At 43.1% G+C, this 14,838-nt stretch overlaps 1 protein-coding gene across 2 annotated transcripts in view; it reads right to left on the bottom strand.

The window, feature by feature from the left end:
* Positions 1-14,838, bottom strand: part of dennd5b (DENN/MADD domain containing 5B) — a 65,718-nt gene that overhangs the window by 1,181 nt on the left and 49,699 nt on the right. Inside the window, exons 6-22 of one of the 2 annotated variants that reach the window (XM_034131483.1) lie at positions 12,425-13,015; positions 11,669-11,900; positions 9,998-10,148; positions 9,335-9,425; positions 7,428-7,559; positions 6,929-7,081; positions 6,518-6,602; positions 6,155-6,236; positions 5,766-5,894; positions 5,136-5,257; positions 4,603-4,748; positions 3,582-3,623; positions 2,889-3,007; positions 2,091-2,278; positions 1,932-2,014; positions 1,178-1,304; positions 667-841 (exon numbers count right to left, since the gene is read on the bottom strand). In XM_034131483.1, coding sequence (XP_033987374.1) covers positions 667-841; positions 1,178-1,304; positions 1,932-2,014; positions 2,091-2,278; positions 2,889-3,007; positions 3,582-3,623; positions 4,603-4,748; positions 5,136-5,257; positions 5,766-5,894; positions 6,155-6,236; positions 6,518-6,602; positions 6,929-7,081; positions 7,428-7,559; positions 9,335-9,425; positions 9,998-10,148; positions 11,669-11,900; positions 12,425-13,015 — 2,648 coding nt within the window. The remainder of the gene's footprint in view (positions 1-666; positions 842-1,177; positions 1,305-1,931; positions 2,015-2,090; positions 2,279-2,888; positions 3,008-3,581; positions 3,624-4,602; positions 4,749-5,135; positions 5,258-5,765; positions 5,895-6,154; positions 6,237-6,517; positions 6,603-6,928; positions 7,082-7,427; positions 7,560-9,334; positions 9,426-9,997; positions 10,149-11,668; positions 11,901-12,424; positions 13,016-14,838) is intronic. The other variant, XM_034131482.1, reaches the window with a different exon arrangement.

Here is a 14,838-nt window from a genome sequence, read left to right as displayed (position 1 = left end):
TCAAGACCTCTACCTTAATAAAAACATTTTAGGACTGTTTTACAAAGAATCTGCTTTAAAGGCCGTGAAACCAATCCGTCTAGTATGTTTTCATATGCTCAAAATCGGATTTACGTTGCACATACAGTGCCACACACATCATTTGAAGTTTTGGAAAACAAAGTTATGTAATACTAAATGTTTGTGATCATTTTTCCCATGGGTCTTTTAAATCCTTGAAAGTTTGTGATTTTGAAAAACAAACATACTAAAGGTCTTGAAGGTATTTCTGAAAATAGACAGAAACACACACGAGTCATTTAAAGAGCTTGAACTCATATGTTTTGGAAAAGAATATCAATTGTATTTTAAATATTCTTTTTGACCTTAGTGTGGTGCAATATTTGAGCCATGACCGGTCCTTGCATTTGAAAGAATGTGGTACTTGAAAAGTCACTTAATTTGTTTTTTAAGAAGATGCGATGAACATACATTTGAATTTAAATTTTCCATGAAAGAAAAGTAACAAAAATGCTGTCAATTATATTTAAAGATTGTAGCCAGCAGGTCAAACTTCCTCAAGTTCCCAACAACTACCAGAGCATTGCTTTGTCTGTAAAATACCTATTTCTTCCATCCCATGCTTGTTGTGAACACTCAATACCTCACAGAGGTGGACAGACTGACCTGGCTCCGAGGCAGACCAGCAGCTGGAACTTCCCGTCCTTCCCGATGTTCCTGCGGGTGGAGTTGATGGCGTTGACGTAGTGACAGAGTGATTGACAGGTCCGTCCCAGGGGCTCCGCTGTCTCCTGGAGGTCTCCCATCTGGTCAGCTGACTCCATGTAGGCAATGGCTTTCTCTGCAGAGGAGGGGGGGGGGGCTCATGTTTAGTTTTCACACTGCTTTACCAGATAAATAAACTGTTAAATCACACAGCATGCACAACTTAAATACAATTCTCTTGGCAACATTGTCAAATAATAATGTAATAAATATGTAAAAATAAATAAATATGTACAGGATGGAGCTTCATATGCATTATCCTAAACTGGCTTCATAAATAAAGTTGAATTAAAAAACAAAAGAAGTGACAAAGTATAATTCCTGACATTATTTCCCCATAAATCCTCTGAAAAGGGCCACATTAAGTAGTGTATCGTATGATCAGCAGGTGGCGCTGTCCCTCCACACTCACCCACAAAGTCCCACACAAACACGGTCTTCTGGAAGAGCCGGGCGGACTTGAAGCCGTGACGGAAGAACTGTTCCAGAGCGGACACCAGGCTGCTCTCCCCACACAGCAGCACGGTCAGGCTGCCTCTCTGAGAGAAGCACACATCAGCTGTTCAGAAATAATCTCTACTTCCAAAATGGTATTTAAAATAAAGCTGGGTCTACAGCTGGGTGTTGCTCTCTGCAGGACACGCAGTGAGAGGACGTTTGAAGTGCCAATTTTGTTAGATCTGTATTCATAAAAGGCTTATTGTTCATGTTGTTTTCTATGAAATATTGAGGTTTGAAGCTGCCGACTAGCTGCGAGTAGATTTTCAATGACAGAGGAGTCCTCTCTTCCACTGCTGGTTAGCGCTCACATGCTTTGTACATTTTCAGGAGCTTTTCCAAACTTAAACGGCTACTTAAACGGTAGATGTCACAAATCTTTACGTAGTCCTGAAGGATTTATGTGTTGCAGTGTTAAAGTTCAGAAGGGATAATTGTGGATGAGAAGCCTCTGACTACTCTCACAGGGCACTTCAAATGTTTTCTCTGCTGTGGCGTCACAGTAGGTCTGCATGTGACCGGCACTTTACTGATGTTTACATTATGAGCAGTCAGTGGACAGAAACAATGAGAATGACTGCACTCAGTTTAAATATGTGAAGGGTTCAGAGAGAGGGCAGCAGCTGTCGAAGCATGAGTTCTTTCAGTAGTGATAAGGAGATCCTCACCTCTTTCTCCGGCTTGTGGAAGTGTTTGATGATGTTGTTCACGGCCTCCCCGATGGCCTCTTGGATCTGGGCTGAAGTCGGTTCTGGAGAAAAGAAAGGAATTAATATAAAAGACTTCAACATCCCAGAATTCATATTTGACTGTTCAAGAGTACTGACTGTATCCTCGTGCAGACAGCGACGTGACACTGATGCGTCGGATCTGGGATGGCGAGCGCTGCAGCGGGGGTGTGTAGCAGCCTCTCCCAGAATCCTCCTCTCCGCTGGGCAGCACCGGCTCCCCGATCAGGACCCTCTCCAGGCTGCCGTCGTCCACACCCTTACCGAGCCACCGACCGCACGGGAACCTGAGGGGGAGGGAGGAAGTTGTGAGAAAATATGTAATATATAACTATTATACAACTATTAAAACAAACCATTAGAAAACTTAAACATAAGAAGAAAAGTTTGAAAGAAATCTAAATGTATAAAAAAAAGTTACTACAATTAAAATATGATAGATTACTGAATTTGTTTTAATAAAAGCAAGGATGTGCATTATTTTAAGACTTACAAAATACAAAAGCCTCAAACAGGGTTAAAGGTTTCTGGAGATAAAAATGGATATTTAAAAAAGAAAAAAACCTTTCTCGTACTGATGTTGGACTTGATGTATTCTCACTTCTTTTTATTAGAAAATATAGTTCTGAAGAGTTTATAATGTTTGATTATTTGGCGACTACACATCCATTAGGAATCTAGTGTTGCTGTTAACAGGCACACAAAGCAGCGAACCATGCATTTAAAGGAATGGTCATACTTTTTCTTCTAGATCTTTAATCCACATCTCTTTTTCAATTGTCGATGAGACGACAGGATTAAAAGCTCCATTAATACTTTTTTTGTAAGACAGGAAAATAGAACTTCTGGGAGTACTTTCCCCTCAGCCTCAGCTACTAACACACACCCTGCACTCACTTGTATGTGTGTCCTGTGATCTCGTTGCGCACCATCACACAGTCCACCAGCCATTTTGCCAGGAGGCCGGCGTTGTCGTGTCCCAGCTGCACCGTGGTCATCTTCCCCAGGTTCTGACACTAAACACAGCGGAGAGGGAATCTAGTTAATGCAAAGTACTTTAAATAATGTGAAATCCTTCTTAATAAGCTTTGTCAATGTACATCTACAGCACTATCACAATAACTGTTATTACTGCTAAAGTCCTCCCATAACCAAAACAGTGTCACCTTCCAAATGAAAAGGGAATAGATCTCTGTTAATTCAATATAATTGTGTTAATTGATTTAATCCTTGGCAATGAGAATGTGTTGGATTGAAACCCTAATCCTTTTCAATGAGGCTTTCCCAGAATGCACTGGGCTGACATTTCCACACTTAAGTAATTCATAACATTAAGCTACCTTCAATGTTGTTCAATACAATATCTCCAAGTAGTTTTAAGCATTTAGATTTGAGGGTGTGAGAGAAGCTGACATTAAGGTGGTGATCTATACTTAAAGCACTTTCTAACAAGAGAACAGAGCAACGATGACTAAAAGCAAATCAAAAGGGGGCCGACTGCATGACAACAGGGCAGCTGGATGAAAGCATTTCACAGAGACTGATGGAGATGATGGGGGGTGGGTGAGTGGGGGAGGGGCTGCCTCTAACCTTGAACAAGGCGGAGATGTGCATGTGAGGCCTGAAAGTAGACTGGGGGAGACGGAGACACTTGTTAAGACACAATGGGGGGACAATCACAATGGTGGAGTGGTGATTTCAAAACCAAAACAAAGCAGCATCCATCATGCAAACAGAATGAAAATCAGAGGGAACAACATGCAGTGAGAGGAGGCAGCAGATAGGAGCTGATCATGATCATGAGGGGAGGAGGGGGCATTAACGTTATTATGTGTTGGTCAGTTCAACTTTCTGTAAATAGACCTGTGTTCATTTGTATAATCCTAAATAATGTCAACGCATGTCAGTTGGTAGATTGTGCTATGTACGTTTTATTTATAGTCAAAGATAATTCTGATCAAATTCGAACAGATGTTGGAAACAAAGTAACGGTCTATCCAGTAGGTATGGTTGTTGACATGTAAAGTATGTTAGAAATCTCTGTTTCTCCGACGCTGTTTGACCGACACTTAAGTTCATCTGCCGGTTTCTCTTAGAACTTAAGGTCCCATTGACTCAATTCTTCCTCTGGTTAAAATGTATAGATAATAACAACAACAATGTATTGTAAAAATGTGGCTTTAAGTTAGATGAAAAAGTTGATTTGTTAAAAAAAATTGGTATTAGGTAGGTACACAACTAAAAAAGAATATAACATCAAGTCAGGGAAAAAAAAGTGCAAAGATTGTACATAGTATTACTTGAATTGCCATTTAAACGCTACTTTGAGGGGAAACATTTATTAGTAAGACTTTGTATAGCTTGTACGGAAAGTGAATGATGTGCTACAGAAGACCAACCTTCTACTAAACCAGAATGACGCTTTAATGAACGCACACAAGTAAAACTAGCTGTAATCCCTTAAATGTTAGTACTGCTAGCATGCAGTGTGATGGTGTCCCAGTGACAGAGGAGGCACACAGAGTGTAACTGAAACTCACACACAAAAACCCAACGTCACCCAAAGTGCACTCAGAAGACTCCGCTTCAGACTCAGGGTCACAGTACTCACATCGAAGGTCATCTCCAGGACGTTCTTGGGGATCTGCATGATGCCCGAGTCTCCCAGCTGTCCGGAAACACACACCCAGGGGTTGGAGGTCGTCATGGCGTTGCTGAGCTTCTTGATGGGGATGATGACGACTCGATACGGGATCACTGCAGAACAAAAACAAGCATTAAAAAGGAGAGAAACATGCTGATTCCACTCATTATCTAACTGGGTTAATTTCATTATAAGATCCAGATTGAGGCCAGGAGGAAAACAGAATAATGGATCAGATAGTAGAGGGATATTAAATCATCACCTACATGCTCTGTGAGTTGAATAACACATTGTGCTTTAAGTCTTTGGTTAAAGTGTACATACATCCTCGTGGTTTATTCATACTAATAGCTCAGCCTGCCATTGATCCACAATCATCCATGTAGCAGCTGACATTATCAAAAAAAGGAGGAATGACGGGAAGAGGGGTTTCTGAGATATGAGGTTTGATATTTCAAAGGTGGGATGTGGTGTGTTATTTAGATGGTCACAGGACTCACTGATGGTGGTGAAGACGCTGGTGAAGCAGAAGTAGTCGACGGTGTTGAGGGAGAGCAGGTGGAAGAGGAACTGCTCCTTCTCCTCCTCACAGCGCAGGAAGGCGTAACGCTTGTACAGCTTCCTGTAGACACAGAACGTCAGGTCAGGTTAAACAATATCACCGTGAAATATCATCATCTGCCGTTTAAACTCCTGTCTTTATATTTATAGAAATTCTTCCCATGTGTTCCTGTTGAAGTACAAGGTAGCAGGAAAGACAACAATGGAAGGTCAGGACTGATATAGCACTGATCTTTTCCACTTAAAAGAAATAAAACATTTAATTATTTAACTGGACAACAGCAATTCATAAATAATGCTGCAACATTTCCTTTCAGATGGCTAATGCACATCTGGTCCCATATAGAGCAGCCACTATCCCAAGAGAGGGACAAAAAGCCCATTCAGGAGAGGTATAATGATCAAGCTTTAATGTCCAATCTATGAAAGTCTTCACAGGTTTAAAATAATATAAATGTAGTTTGGATTTTCATATTGGTGTGATTGGTTTAAAAATAACGTATGTTTTGGGACAAGCGATGATATAAGTACAGCTGCATCTCAGTGTGTGTGTGTGTGTGTGTGCTCACTTGGTTAAGGCTTGTCGGCACAGCAGCTGTTTGAGGTGTTGTGAGAGCAGCTTCTTCTCCAGGGAGAGACGGATCCAGGCTCTCGCCCGGCCCACATCTGTCTTTATCTCGGACATGCTCTGGATATGCCTGAGGACGCAGACCATGGAGGGACAGAAGAGAGATGGGTCAAGTACAGCCACAATGTATCTAATAATTGTTTGGTCTCTAAAATAAAGTGCCAGAATTCAGAATTTCCCTGCAGAGCAAGTTGTCTTTTATAACATTTTGCAATGAATCCAAGGTACAGATGCTGAATAAAAGGACTACTGTTTGTAGTTAACTTGCAGCTGATTCTGCCATGCCCTTAACCTCAAGTGATCACTACAGGACAGTAACATGTACTGTACCTCATATCCTGTATGAGAGACACGCGTAGAGACGGCATCGCCATGGAACAGTCAGACTTCCTCCTCTCAGGAACATGTGACACTGCAGAAGTAAAATACAGGATATTTTTTATTTGCCTTTGTCAACATTTGATACAACTTTTAAATGGTTAACAGTTTTTGAGGCCAAAATGGGGCCTGCAACAGACTAGTTAAGGCTTGTTTTAGCAGAGCCGTTTGCCAATCACTTGTGGATTGGGATCGCACACACTAAAACACACACCACACAAAATGCATGATCTCCCCACAGGTTTATGCCTTGTGGAGTTTTTAGAAAATGTGTGTGTGTTTGTATTTGTGTGTGTTTGTGTGCATGTGTCCTACCTGGTGACTCCGCCTGCTGCTGCTGCTCCAGCTTCTCCTCTCGGGCATGGTAGTGCAGCATGTGGGACCACAGGGCCGACTTCCCCTGAGACGTGAGAGAACCAAAAATCACGACACACACCAAAGCAGCTACTGATGAAGATTATAATCCCACACGGAGGAATAATCAGGCAATAACCTCGTAGACTTAATATCCAATACGGTCATACAGATCTGATTTAAGCAGTGTGCTTATACACACACAGCACTAGTGGGTGTTTGCCTGCTTTATCATGAATCTGAGGAGATTTGAAATGCAGATGAACAGGTCTGACAAAGTAAGTGTGTGTGTGTGTGAGAGTGTGTGTGTGAGTGTGCGTGTGAGTGTGAGTGTGAGTGTGAGTGTGAGTGTGAGTGTGTGTGTGTGCTGACCTGTTTGACCTGCAGCCCGTGGCTCCAGATCCTCTCCAGTAGGTCACACAGGCTGGCGATCAGAGTGTTCTCCTCCAGCCCAGTGATGGTGGCCTCCCCGTGGCCCAGCTCCACCGCCTCCCGGCCCATCTTCTCCACCAGCATCCGCTTGGTCTGAAAAAATGCATTAAGAAGTTATAAAGTATGCCAAGTGGAATTTGAATATACAATGTAAACCAGTACCAGTCGAGTTTATATGATAGCTATTTATCTTACTTAGACTGACACTATACTGGTGTCAGAATAAAAAACTTTGCATCTTGGATGAAAATCTTTAGTCTGATATTCAGACAATTGAACAGAATAACTTCTATGAGATCTCATTTTGATGAAACCACCTTTGTGTCTCCCTGCATGCATCATTCATGAGAGATGACACCCCTCAGAGCTTTGTTTGTGGGTGTCAGAGGTCAGTGAATGACGGCACTAATGAATCGCTGCTCTCTCTGTGGGGTTTTACCTTCATGCGGCACTCCTTGAGCAGCCCCTCCACAAACTTCCAGTTGGTCTGGGCGATGACGGCGGGCGACAGGTCGGACAGTTTGGGCTGTCGGAGGTTCTTCCCCAAGCTGCGGGCCTCCTGCATGAATTTCTGGAGGTCAAACAGAACCGCTTAGTGAGAACATGTACTCTGATCAGAAAGATATAGAATTAAGAGAAATGCTGGAGTGGTTTTTAACGCAGGTGGAGACATTCCACTTGCTCCTCTTTAACACCACGTGTCAGAAAAGCTTGATCCATCAGACACAGATAGAATTATCAGCTTTTAGTCAACCAGTAAAAACATTTTAAAGAGTGAAAGTAGTGAAAATGCAGCACTTCAAAATAAATATGTGAGTTAATATGAATGGAGGTTACACAGGAGAGAAGTGAGAGCCTGGTTTTTCTCAAAGACACACATACATACAGTAAGGACAAGGACAATAAGATGAGGGGTGGGGGTAAGGGGTTACAGTGTAAATTCAATGTTATGCATGCACACGGCGTTGTATTAATACATGATTTACAACATAGATGTACTTTCATTATTATTAAATAAATAAAAGTATATAATTGTTCTCCGGTTTAAATGAACTTTCTCCATTTGTCTCACTTGTTTGTTTTTTTATGAAGGGGAGCGGCCAAAATGGTTTTAATCCAGGAATGCCCTTATCCTATCCCATAGCAAGTTATCTGGCTTAACCAAATATAACAGGCAGCTTCTTCCATACTTAAGAGGTTCAGAAAATCCTCCAGCCATCAATTTATTGAAGCATTTTGGATTTCTGACTTTCCAGTTCATTAGTTGAGATGCATGCTAGGGCTATGAGTTTTATTCCAAATTTAGATTTGATGCCATTGGGCGTAGATCCCAGCAAGCATGTAGCTGGACTTAAAAGGTACATCTGTATTCAGGATCTCAGCGAGTGTGTCTCCAACTACATCCCCAAAAGAGATATGTAATTGAAACAACTACATGAAATAAAAGACAGCAAAGAGGGTGTCGTTTTTCTCATACTGATATTCTGAACAAACTGTGCTGTTGTATTTGCTGTAAAGTGTCTTTACTGTAGGGTATTTTTATTATATGTACAGCACTTTGGCTCGACCAAAAATCGTTTATAAATGTGCTATATAAATAAAACTTGATTTAATTTGATTTGATTGGATAGGTGTTCACAGAGAGCAGGAGGAGTCTAAACTCAGGTGAAGCCGGCGGAACAGCTTTCTTTGTATTATAAAATACTGTTTAAAATGATTAAACTTCATAACGGGAGTGTTTGATTGCCTCCCTCAGCTTTAAGGAATTACAGGAAAACGATTCATGCATGTAATCCAGTGCAATTGCAATTACAGTACGCCTCACTCTCTTTACACCATATCAGAGTGGGATTAAACTGCTGATGCACACAGAACATCCCATGGTTGAGGCTGCAGTTAGAGGGTCAGGTACGGGGTGGAGGGGTCTGAAACAGAAAGTCCACAACACAGGAAGCTCCTCCACATACCAGGCAGGACGCAGAGGCAGATTTTTTAGGCGGTTTGATAGGCGGAGGGGACGCTTTGTCCCACTCCCAAAACGCCATGGAGTTCTGCAGGACCAGACAGCCCTCCACCTGCTGAGGAGGAGGAGGAGGAGGAGGAAGAGGACCCAACCCCCGACCGACAGGCACGGCACACACGAGCAGACAGGAGAGGAAAGGAACAAAAAGAGAAGAATGGAAAAACAGAAGGCAGCATGCACGTCTTCGAAAAGGAGGAAAAAGAAATCTAGAAACAGTTGCAGAACAAAACTAAAGAATGACACACAAAGAAATGAAAGACATGCTTGTAGAAGAGGGCATTCAGAGGAGAGGTTCTGGGATGGCTGTGAGGAGGGGTCTCTACCTCTTTCAGGTCGTTTTCCAGGCCCAAGTGCTCTGTCTGATGTCTGTGACGCTCTTTCCTTCGCTGAGCTGTCGCTGTCCTGTGAGACCACCTGCAGTTCAGACAAGGGGAAAGAAATGAGTTCTACAAATACTTTAGAGCACTTTGAAATGCAGGTTAACACATTTACATAGTGTCTTCCACTGTGCCATATAGCCTTTGCTGACCATGTACAAAAACCTATATAATAAACTACAGGTAAGAGAAAACCCCCAAAAGCATATTACAATCTTAGCATCAAGACTGGAGGCAGGGGGAAAAGCCTGGATGTTTTTTCTTGGTTTTACTTTCCTGTCGCTGTTTTTCTTGCAAACGGATGAAAGGACAAAGAGACGGGTAGACTAATTCAATACATTTGATTAATGGAGTCATTAGGCTCTTTCAAAGCACACAACCACATACGTATTTTCTTTCCTCCGCTGAATTGTGCCCTTAGAATTGTAGCTTTTAGTGCTTTTTGTAAAACAGCAAGCGAAAGTAGGTTTTCCAGTAAATTAACTAAGCATCACACATGAAGTAACCGTGTTAAAATCAACCCAGCCAGCCTGTAATGGGTTGTTAAGTGCTGTCTTCATCGTCTGGTTTCACGTGTGGATTTCAGTCGCAGGGTGGAAGTGGACTCACTTGTTATTGGTCGGCCCCGTGTTGAGCACGTCGGCCTGCAGTTTGGGGAAGAATCCCTGCTCGTATTTGCCCTGACCGATCTTCATGTCCAGCAGGTGAGGGTGGATGGCTGTGTGGTCGATCTTCATCAGCCGCTGCTCAATGGTCTGAGCTTTAGAGGAGACAGAATCCATTCAGACAACACTCATGTGAAACATTTTATTGACTTTCTGTTAATACACCAGGCATCACCAAATGGCAGAACCAACCTGACAGAAAACTGACCTCTTCTGATAAATTCATGAGCATAAATAATAGTTTTTATTTGATGTAAGCCACAATTCAAACTACTAGCAGGGCAGTCAACCACTCTCACTTTCCGTGTTAAGAAAGGAGTTGGGAGGGGGGGTGTTATTGTTGAATTTGCTGTGCATGTTCAAAAAAGAATATTGAATATTGAGAACCCCTTTTTCTTCTGCTGAAAAATACTTACACACAAATATTCCAAATGTATATTCATGTTAAGGTGTTTGTTATAATTGTACAATGCTTTGGCCCAATGTCATTATGGCCAATCCAATAAAGCTATATGAATTTGAGAGAGAGTGGGAAAATGTTTCCTATTTCTCAGCAACTGACAATAAAAAGAAATGTCGGATGCATTGCGGGAATGTAGCTCAATAATCAGCCAAGTAAATATTGGAGGACAGGACCTGATAACACCCACTGTGTCCTTCACCTTTTGTTATCTTCTCCTAACACGTATACACTACATTAGCAGACGTCTGTCCACAAACTCCTTGTTGTTAATCTGTCTGGGTCTTGTTGCTTTGCTAGAGGATTGAACATGTTGTGCGTGTCTGGAGTGAGCAGTGAGGCGAGGGCGTCGGAGCGAGTCTCCACAGGGGAATGCAAGCGGAGGGAGAGTTTCCTTATTGTCTGTGTAATTGGGTACATGCATGCACCATCGCCCTGAAATAAGCTCACCATTAAATTGCTCGGCTCATTAGCGTGAAACAGTCAGGGGCGCAAGCAGATGACATGTTAGCGTACGCACCAAAGGAACTCACAAATCACTTTGATAAGAGTTACTGTATAAAAAACTGCAAAAACTATCTTTGGTTTGTAATTTTTAAATACACAAGTAAACCTGCAGTCCTGCTCTTTTCCATTCAGTCCCAGGTCTGACCTCCCGCCTCACACTGCACATTCAGCACCAATTAAAAGGCTTAACGAAGGGAAAGTCGAGCAGCACTAATTGATAAAATGACGGGGAAAAAGCCTGAGCAAACATTCCTGCAGTGAGTCTGTGTCAGAGAGTGTGTGCTCGTGCTTGTGTGGGAGAGACTCTGAGTGATGGAGTGTTTGCTGTGCTGGGATGTAGAGACATGATAAGTGTGGTTCTCTGGTCACTGGGGAGGGCTGGGATGCTTCCAGACAACACATGGGAGACAAGATGGGAGGAGCAGAGAGATGGATGCAGAGTGTTTGTGTGTTGCACGACACAGTACAACTTTGTCTGTTTATGGACGATCAGTATGATTTGAAGGACGGACAACATGCTACTCAATGAGACTACCATTCTCCCCGTCTGTGTGTAGGTCTCCCCAGCGACTTTTGTTCCAAATGAAATCGTGAATCACATGAAATAAACCTAATCCATCATGTTGGACGTCTTTCTGCTGAGCTTACCAGACTCCTTGAGGATGGTGCACCTCTGGTAGCTGGAGGAGCGCAGGCTGGGAGCGCGGACGTTGAAGAGGCGGGCCTTGTCGATGCGAGCGTCAAAGACACGCAGCAGCGGCTCCTTGTCCTCCCACTGGGACATGATCTTGTTGTCAATGAAGGTCGCAAACATCTGCGTCTCGATGAAGTGGGAGAGGAAGGGCAGGTAGGGCTCCGGCTGGTCGGACAGGAACGAGGCCTGGAGCAGGGAAAAACACAAGGGAGGAGATGCAGAAATACATGTACGGTCAATTTTCTAATATTTAGTTCAAAGGTGTTATTGTCATAAGCTACAGTGTAGAAATGGTAATGAAATTCTTCTGACCCGAGCTCCTCCAACAATGCAACATATATAATAAAAAACATAAATACAAATAAACAATAGTGCAAGAAGTAAATGTAAATAGAATATGATATGTACAAGAACAGAATATGAAATTAAATGATGTAAATTAAGACAAAATTAAATACGGTTTATTGCGTTGATAACTATTTATATAAATAAGTAGATTGCAAGATGACAAACAGATGAACAGATGAATGTTTATCGGGGCACTCAGGTGTAAATAGTCTTAATGCCTGTGGGATGAAACTGTCCCTGAGTCTGGTGGTTTTACTCCGGATGCTGCGGTACCGCCTGCCAGACGGTGGCAGACAGAACAGTTTGTTGCTGGGGTGATGGGGGTCTTTTATAATTTTGTCTTTTGTGCTTGATTTCCTCACCTTGTCAAAGTTGTGCATCTGCTCCCTGTTGGTGAGCCACGACTCCAGGTCCGGGGCGCTCTGGATGACGAAGGCTTCGTAGTCGGCAAACATGGTGGTGAAGCGGCTGGCGCACACCTCCCTCAGCTGGACGTTCAGCTTGGCGTTCCTGAGCTCTTCCTCTTCGGCTGCTGTCCGGCCCCCCTGTCCCTCAGTCAGCTGAGCTTTGACTCCGGCCCTCAGGGCGTCCACGCGGGCCACCGTCACCCCGGTGCGCTTGGTGAGCGCCTGCAGTCTCTCCAGGGTGGCGTTCCCCTGCAGCAGCTCCAGCACAGCCAGCTCCTCCCCTGCCAGGTTGCCGTTACGCCCGTCGTCCTCCAGCTGCCGGAGAGCGACCGTCTTGCGCTCCCTTCCAGGGGTGGAGGGGGTGCTGCCTGGAGCGCTGCCGGGGCTGGTGCGAGTCCGAGGAGGAGCCCCTGTGTTAGCGGAAATGCCATAGCTAAGCAGCACCTCACTTAGCTCCTGGATGAGCTCAGTCTTATTGGGGAAATTGGGAAAGTCCTCTGGAAGTTCGATGTAGTGGTTGTCAATGTCCACAAAACACAGGTTGGCCTGGAAAAGGAAAATATATCAATATTACAACAATATGCAATATATTACAGACTTTCTTTCGTTCCAAAAAGCTAACTCAAATCTTTCTATCTTTACTATCAAAGACAGAAGAGGAAATATGGAAATTCAACATTTAATTTGGGTGCCAATGAGGACGTAGAGTGAGCCCAGATACATGAGACGGGTATTATGAGGACGCATATTGAGGACAGATTGGTTTAGGAGGTATGGTGGGGCTGGGAGATGTCGAGAACAGAGAATGTAGGTCAGTGTGTGATTGATAATAGCACATTGTCGGAGATCAAGCTAAATCTGATAATGGAGTTAGCATCACACCATCATATGGGATTAAAGTAAGACCTGATGACACTCTAATCCACTCAAAAACCCCAGAAATAGGAATGCGCTTCGGTATGTGTGCAAGGAAAGACACAGAAAATAGAAGTGATAGAAAACCTCCAGATTGACCTGAGGATGACGGACCCCAAAAAAAGATTGTCATAGCTATATTTTCAGAACATTGAACCACTATAACTGCTGAAAAACAAACCATAAAACACTTTTTACATTAAAGTTCTTAAATCTGGGTCTGGTTAGACTCAGATACTTTTACTTTTGTTCAAAAATAAAAACTAACACTAAACAAAGTCGAGGAAAATCTTCATATCACAAACCTTTTCATCCACAGTGAAGTTGCCCTAGTTTAAATCTAAAGCCCACTAGAAATACGTGAGTATGAGAACACATGATAGATGATAACTGTGCCACATAATATATTCTGCAATAAAAACATAAAAACGGTATAATTTAATTTGAAAAAGCCTGGTTTGAACCGGGTTCAGAAAGGCAAATCTTGTCTGACATTAATTCCCCAATTATATCCACAGTCTCTCTCATCGCGTCCTCTCTGCTTTGCTCCAAGCCATTCTTTCATCACCAGCCCATTTCTGGGTCACAGCCACTTCAAAGGAGCATTGGGAAACACAGAGAGATACAGCAGTGTAAGGGGGACCCCCTATTCGGGAGGCGGCGGGGGGACAGACGAGCTTGTGGATGTACTGCTGCAGCATCCATGCGTTGGCTGGCATAATTAGCATCCACACAGACAGTTCCGGATTAACGAGGGCCGGGAGTCAGGGGATGTGAGCAAAGCCGGAAGCCTGGATGTTACGCTTTGTTGGGGCCTTATCTTGCTTTAACACATGAACACACACTCACATTAACTGTAACCCTGAATCGGGCTAAATACTGGTTTAAATCCAGAGCCCATTCAACTCCTCTCTGTCTGACAAATGGTGGGGTTGAAATAAAAAGGCAAGAAGAATGCCGAGACTGAAATCCACCTCAAACTCACTTAGCCTTGAGGTTCAACTTTAGACAAACACAAGGTAAATCCCAGTCCTATTGTGTGTGTTCGTGGAGGTTGTTTAGAACAGAGAGGGTTTTTTCTTTTGCCATTTCCTGTCTCTCTGAACCGGAGACTGGTAGTCTGCCTGGGGGTGTGGGTGTGTGTGTGTGTGTGTGTGTGTGTGTGTGTGTGTGTGTGTGTGTGTGTGTGTTGGCCTTGTATTGTCAGCAATAATGAGCACAGATTGCAAACTGCTGCAGCTAGTGCATGCACACACTTGTTTACTATACTTGTGGGAGCCTTCTATTGTTTATTTAGCGGTTGCAAAATAAGTTTGGTTGTGTAGGAGTCCAATAAAATAACCCAACATCTCACTTGATTTAGTTACTTTAGTAAATCATTTCCCGATGAGTTTATGGTATCAGTAGCTAGTTTCAAGTCTTCTTTATTCCAGCATGGTGTTCATTTTGTATAT

The sequence above is a fragment of the Trematomus bernacchii genome, unplaced genomic scaffold (assembly GCF_902827165.1).
Source record: "Trematomus bernacchii unplaced genomic scaffold, fTreBer1.1, whole genome shotgun sequence".
NCBI classification, from domain to species: Eukaryota; Metazoa; Chordata; class Actinopteri; order Perciformes; family Nototheniidae; genus Trematomus; species Trematomus bernacchii.
The sequence above is the reverse complement of the archived record's forward strand: the minus strand, read 5'-3'. Positions and strand labels throughout refer to the sequence as shown.